We start from the raw sequence: 7,072 nt of genomic DNA, 5'->3' as shown, positions 1-7,072 counted from the left end.
GAAAAAGTGTTTTTAAAACATTTAAAAAAACGGATATTTGAATTCAGAAAGTTCATCTGATTTAAAACTAGCAACCAAACCTGCATGCTGATACTGTAGCCTATAAACAAACAAGGCTTGTAAGACAATTTCAAGACAAGGTTGTGCGTGTGAAACTTTTGGTTTCTCTTTCTTTTGCTTTCTCTTTAGATCAGAATGAGGATGTCTTGGTGATTTGAATCAAAACCGCAAAAACAGACTGTACTTGTCCACTCGCCTTCTCATCTCTGAAAGTCTCTATGAGTCTTTCCTATTACGAGAACGTCTGTAAATATTACCTTCTTACAGCAACTGAACAATGTGTCAGGATCAAAACAAGAGAGAGGAACTTTATGGATTGAGCTCAGCTATAAGAAAAAGAAAACAGGTAACCATTTGAAAGGCAAATTTGTGAAAAAGCCAGGCTGTATTTCCTTGTTGTATTCAAATATCTCTCTTTCATTTTTCTCTGTAGGGCAGAGTGAGGCAGCAGGGACATATAAGATACATATTTGACTCAAGGAACAGGATACAAAATACAGAAGAATTTTATGGCAGAAGCTTCAATCGCATAGTCTGAGTACATTAACTCATTTCATTTACTGCTGTTCATTTCACTTATGGGATGGCACATCAGATATATGGAAAAGACCAGCTTATTTTTATCATTATATATCCAAACTAATTATTGTTCAGTGAACTTTGCACAGTAATTTGTAGTCTAACCAATGAAGAAAAACTAAGCTTTTGTCATTTATTTTATCGATGAACTAAAGATCAGACAGATTATTCAAGACAACTGAGATCAGAAAAAATGTCCATTATTACTAATGGTGAAAATTCAGTAGAAGATCAAGAGTCATGTGTAAAAAAAAAAACATGTGATAGTCAACTTGTGTCTTAAGAATCTTAAAAATGCTGAAGAAACGAATATCTAGAGTGCAGTTCTTTATTTCTTTTTTTAATTAATTAATTAATTAATGAAACAGATGAATCTTATAACATGTTTCTACAGACATACAGGGAGGGATTACTTTAAAAGAGACACATTAATTAACCAGACAGAACGTAGATGAAAATAAACAAGTAAATGAATAAAACAGAAAATAAGAAAAGAAAAGAAATATTAACAACAATCATTTCTTCATTTTTTCTAGCAACAGATCCAAGATCCAAAGTATTTGGTGATGTACAGCAAGGACGTTACCATGCAAAGAGTTTCTCCATAAAGTTTAACAAGGTATCATTCTTTTAGATTTGATTGACATTTAAGATTTTTTCAATGACTCAGTTTCTATTAAGGATTATTTACAATTAAGCTAGGTCTGAAATTTTTATTTTTTTGTTTGTGGATGTGATATTTACCATACAAAAAAATAGGGGCTCACGGCAAACTCAAACATTTTGCTTCTGTGTGTTGAAGAATATATAACATCTTTTAGAGCAGCTGATAATTTAAATTTCTTGGGGCAAATAATAAAACAAATTAGACCAAAATTACTGTTATAAATCAAATAAGCCAATTGTTCCGATTGTACAAAAAGTGCAGTTATTGTTGTTTTTTATGAATTTTGATAATGATACATTGCATGGGTAAATTTAGTGAATATCTTAAAGGGCACATCTTTAATCTCGAATGTGTTTCTGATCATTTCACCTGGTAACGGTTGTTGACACTCATGTCTTACGTACTTACATACACTTGACGTCTGACAACATCTATAGAACTACGCATGTCACATTGAGCCGGAAGAGTTGAAAAAGTAGTATTTCACTCTAATTTCAGAAATATTTATGAGCAATATAGTCAAATAAATCATACAGTATATTGATAATATTGAACCAGCACCATGAACAGGTATGTTTGATGAATTCTGAATAAAGCGCTGTTTGGAGAAACACGTACTTCTCGGAAGTGAAAGGCTGATGTAGCTTGTTGCTCGTGTTTGTGTTTGGCCTCCTGTGTCTGGGTTGACAAATGCTTCATTTATACTAGAATTAAAAACAGCAAAACTCTTAATCATCATGAATACAATAAACAAAATATTATAAACCTGATTACCAGGTTGATCTGCTATAACTGTTATTTTGATTTAGTTGATAGCAGTTAGCATTTTGGATTATAATCTTTTGTGTTTCATGTTTGTGTTTTATGTGTAGTTTAGTTGATAGTAGTATGATTTGCTCAGTCTTACAGTGAAATCAAGGTTTTACCAGTAGAGTAAAATAGGTGAAGACTGTGCTCTTCAAAAACAAGTTACTTCTTGCTAAGTTGAAGTTAAAGTTGAGCTAAAGTAAGTTAAATAGACTTTTTCTGTTTCTGCAGCTGCTGCTTCATCTGTGTATTTGCTGTGCTGATAAACAAAGGTGAGTACAAAAACTATATATAAGAGTTAAATTCATGCCACAGGTATTAATACCAGACTGTGTGTTTACATTTAAAGTTTGTGTGATTTCAGTGTGTCTGCAGGTTGCAGTAGAGGGTTTTATTGGTGGTTCTGTTGTCCTACTGTGTTCTTCAGCTCAACATGATCATAAACTTCAAGACATTGATGTGAGCTGGAGACACAATGGCAGCAAAATTGTATTTGATATAATTCCACACAGTAATTCAACAGTGACACAGGTTCCAGAGTACAAGAACAGAACTGAATCTTTCCCTCAGGAGTATCTGAGAGGAAACTTCTCCATCAAACTGAACAATCTTCAACACACTGATGCAGGACAATACATCTGTTACATCACACACTCATCTGAATATCAGACTGTACAGCTGATCATCAATGGTATGTGAAACTAGTTGATTAGGGCTACTTTTTGGACATTTTGGATGGTTTTGACTTTAAACAGCATGTTACTTTTCCGACTCATAGGCTGGGCCAAATATTGGATGTGGTATGTTCTGCTGGTGTTGGTATCCAATCTCTGGATAGTATCGACATGAGTATAAGTGACCATAGACTTATTACTTTTGACATAAATGTTATGTCTTCACGATCCATTTCTGAGCGCACTATCAAATTTTGTAACATCAAGCACATGGACTTCACTGTTTTTTCGACTTTTGTCTCTGGGCTTCCCACTACTAACTCCGTGAGGCACTATAATTCCATGCTTTCCTCACTTTTGGATGAGTTCGCACCTGTGCGAGAACGGCTTGTTACTTTTAGGAAACCCTGTCCATGGTTTACCCCGGATTTACGTTTAATGAAAGCCGCCGGAAGACAATTAGAACGGCAGTACAAAAAATCTGGCCTGACAGTGCACAGGCTTCTTTACACTGAACAACAGTCTGCTTATCATTCTGCTTTGAATACTGCACGTAAGAGCTACTATTCAAGCATCATTGGTAACGCTGCAACAAATTCTAAATCGCTGTTTAAGGACTGTTGACAGCTTCTCAAACCAACTAAGGCCGTTGTTGATTCCTCTGTTGACCAGTGTAATAAGTTTCTTCATTATTTCACCGGTAAGGTTGAGGGTATATATAGCACTTTAAATACCATCCGCTCCTCTTGAGCTAGTTAATATCCAGCCTTCAAACTTCCCAACTACTACCTTTTCAAAACTTTGAAATGGTCGGAGATGATTTTATTATAAGTACAGTGAAGTCCATGAACCTCTACAACCAGTATTATGATTCCGGTTCCCTTCTTCGGTGTTCGTTATGACTGCCTTGCATCAATCTGCCCTTTTATGACTGCAATTGTGAACTTGTCATTGACTTCTGGAATTGTTCCTCCAGAACTAAAAATAGCTGCCATTACACCAGTTCCTAAGAAGACTGGTTGTGATGTTTCTGATTTATCCAATTACAGGCCGATTTCTAACCTCCCATTCTTGCTAAAGTTCTTGAGCGTGTTGGTGGCTGTTCAGTTAAATAATCACCTAGCTCTGAACAGTCTCTTTGAACCCTTTTCAATCTGGGTTCAGAAGAGGGCATAGTACTGAAACCCGCTTTAATTAGGGTCGTAAATGATCTTCTTATCGCGGCGGATTCCGGTGCATGCAGTATTTTGGTCTTGGTTAGACCTCAGTGCTGCTTTTGACACTATATGTCACTCTCTTCTGCTTGACAGGCTGAAAAATTGGTTGGGTCTTTCTGGAGCTGTCCTCAATTGGTTTCGGTCTTATTTAACGAATCGTGCCCAGTTCGTTGGCTTAGGTAACTACAATTCAGATACCGTGCCTGTTCGACAGGGAGTTCCTCAGGGTTCAGTATTGGGTCCAATATTATTTAACATTTATATATTGCATCCACTTGGGCAGATCATTAGGAAACATGGTCTTGGGTATCACTGCTATGCGGATGATACGCAGATTTACAGTCACCACTAGTCCTGATGTCCATTGCTCATTAATAGCGTGTGCGTGGTTTGTTTAGTAGCAGAGATCAGTATCTGGATGCATAACAACTTCCTGAAGCTGAATGGCTCCAAAAAAACGAACTGATGCAGATTGGTACAGTGGCAGCTACTCGTAAGGCCGAGCAGATCAGTTTGATTGTTTGATTCCTGTACAGTAATCCCCACTTCACAGGTGCGAAATCTTGGTGTCATTTTTGATCCACAAATTATCATTTGAAGCACACATAAAACACATCTCTAAAACTGCATTTTTCCACCTGAGAAACATAGCTCAACTTAGACCTTTTCTCTTTTTTGCAGACACAGAAAGGCTTATACATGCCTTCATAACAACTAGGTTAGATTACTGAAATGCCTTGTTCTCTGGCCTTCCAGCTAAGTCGTTAAGCAAGCTTCAGTATATACAAAATTCTGCCGCTCGTGTGCTCACTTGTACTTCTCCTCGTGAACACATTACACCGGTTCTTTCACAATTACACTAGCTTCTCGTAAATGCGAGAATTGATTTTAAAATTCTTATTTTAACATACAAGGCACTTCATGGGACTGCACCTGAGTATCTTTGTGATCTCATCAGTCCTTATACTCCATCACGCTCTCTTCGCTCTACTAACTCTCTTTCACTTCACCAGCCATCATGTAAGCCTAAAGACCATGGGGGAAAGAGCGCTTTTAATACAAAGCCCCTAAGCTATGGAATGTCCTTCCTCTGCTCCCGTCAGAAATGCACCAACGTTGGGTTATTTTAAAAAGTTGATTAAGACACATTTATTTAAGACTGTCTTTGTCTAATGAATTGTTGTATTGCTTTTGGTGTTTTTATTTTATTTTATTTATTACTTTATTACTGTAGCGCTTTGGGTTTAAGAAAAGTGCATTACAAATAAAATGTATTATTATTAAGTTTTTAATTTAAACAAAGCTGTTCATTTTAAAATCTAAATTCTGCAAGTATTTGATCCAATATCTGAAGTTCACCCATGATGCTTCAGTCTGAATGCTGATGTATATAAATTATAGATGGATCCTTTATCACAGTGAGGTAATATTTTCTGTAAAAAAAAATTTCTTTGTTCTTTTTTTTCAGGATCAATATCCACTAAACAAGGAAACCAAGGAGGAACAGAACAGGAGGAAAAGGGGCCATCACTGCCTTTGCTCTTGATTTGCATTATATTACCTGTATTATTGGTTATGTTTTCTTTAGAAAAAAGTACCCAAGCAGCCAGAGGGCAGCTGGAAAAGGCATGAGTTTGGCCACTCTTGAATCAGTATAAATCAGGCTGATAATCATGATGAAGTAGTTAAATAAATAGCTTTACTTTCTTGCAGCAGTGGCAGGAGAATTTGCATTAAACATGGAGGCATGAAGTATCTGCCTTCTCTCTTTTGTTCACCTTGTAATGTAAATATTCTGTGATTATCAACACATAAGTACATTTTTGGATAATGTGACAGTTATTTCTGGACATGTCAGTCTTTGTTTGCTGAGTAATGGTGCTGACCTTAATTTGAATGCTAATCAGTGCAGAATTTGGTCAGACTGCACTAACTTCTAATATGTAAAATTTGGTATGAACCCAGCTAAACAGATTTTTGTTATAAGAACATCTCTCAAGATCTGATTAAACAACTCCACAAACAGCATTTCCAGCTTCAATTATTACTAACCAGATTGAATTTATTTCTGTCACACATCTACAGAGGTTCTTATTGAGAATTAACAGAGGTTAAGACGTTAATCTCTTATTGAAAATGTTTCGGTTGAGGTTATCATCATGGAGATCAGTGTTTTAGTTAGGCTCTTGACCCTTGACTTTTGTTGTGTTTTTTGTTTTGCAATGATTACTGGTGTTTTCAGAAACATTGTTCCGTTGATAAAGCAGGTCAACATGTCTGTTTTAATAACAGACAAATTATTACATTAAAGGAGTTTAATGACTGGATTTTTTCAGTACTGTAGTTGTTATTGTTCTGTACTAAATGTCATTAAGAGATATAAAGTTCAACCAATGCGAAAATAAATAATTTCCAACATTTTTGCATTTCAGATACTTAATGTTTATGTCTGTGACTCTACAGATAACACTGTCAATTAACTTTTTGTTTAAATCATGTTTTGTGTCTTCTTCTTCTCTCTGATTTTTTGGCGGACTGGCAAACCAACGTTAAAGGTGCATGTCCGCAACCTACTGGTCTGGAGTGTGAAACAAACACGATTCAGCTATGAATTATTCAAATATTAAAGATTAAAAAATAATAATAATAAAATAAACCAAAAATTGTATACATAATATATATACAGTAAATACAAAATTCAAAGCTTCAAACTCTTTCCATTAATCTTGTCTTTTTAAAATACTTAAACAATTCTCCATACACTCTTGATTGCATTACCCCATAACCTAAAAGTGTCTTTAGAGATATACTATTAATTCCCATCAGTTCCAGTTCTTGGAACATCTGATGTTTTTCCCTTTCATACACTATGCATATTAAAAGAACATGCTCAACCATTTCTGGTTGTCCACATTTATCACAATTTCCTGTTTCATGTTTCCCTATTATGTGCAAACTGTTATTTAATGCCACATGTCCTATTCTCAATCTAGATAAGATAACATCCTTCCTTCAATTTCCATAACTTACTCTCTCTTTACCAACACGCTCCTGGATCTTAAATAAAT

At 35.4% G+C, this 7,072-nt stretch overlaps 1 protein-coding gene across 2 annotated transcripts; it reads left to right on the top strand.

Annotated features, from left to right (window-relative positions):
• Positions 1-1,175: 1,175 nt before the first annotated feature.
• On the top strand, positions 1,176-6,415 carry LOC109076832 (V-set domain-containing T-cell activation inhibitor 1-like). Of its 2 annotated transcripts, none has more exons than XR_006153196.1 (4): positions 1,176-1,258; positions 2,345-2,385; positions 2,478-2,804; positions 5,473-6,415. XR_006153196.1 is itself a non-coding variant. In XM_042712003.1 (4 exons), exons 1-4 carry the CDS (start codon positions 1,869-1,871, stop codon positions 5,634-5,636), a joined length of 540 nt encoding a protein of 179 aa, XP_042567937.1. In that variant the 5' UTR covers positions 1,745-1,868; the 3' UTR covers positions 5,637-6,415. The 2 variants fall into 2 exon arrangements, 1 of the variants encoding a protein (XP_042567937.1); XM_042712003.1 differs by lacking the exon at positions 1,176-1,258 and adding an exon at positions 1,745-1,876.
• The last annotated feature ends 657 nt before the right edge of the window (positions 6,416-7,072 follow it).

The sequence above is a fragment of the Cyprinus carpio genome, chromosome A22, assembly GCF_018340385.1.
Source record: "Cyprinus carpio isolate SPL01 chromosome A22, ASM1834038v1, whole genome shotgun sequence".
Lineage (NCBI taxonomy): Eukaryota > Metazoa > Chordata > Actinopteri > Cypriniformes > Cyprinidae > Cyprinus > Cyprinus carpio.
Note: the sequence above shows the minus strand (reverse complement) of the source record. Positions and strands in the feature narration are given on the sequence as shown.

Bases quoted from the DNA above. Each gene is read 5' to 3' on its own strand.
- LOC109076832 (XM_042712003.1), top strand. The intron at 2,386-2,477 runs GTGAGTACAAAA...GTGTGATTTCAG, and splicing joins TGCTGTGCTGATAAACAAAG to TGTGTCTGCAGGTTGCAGTA. The intron at 2,805-5,472 runs GTATGTGAAACT...CTTTTTTTTCAG, and splicing joins TGTACAGCTGATCATCAATG to GATCAATATCCACTAAACAA.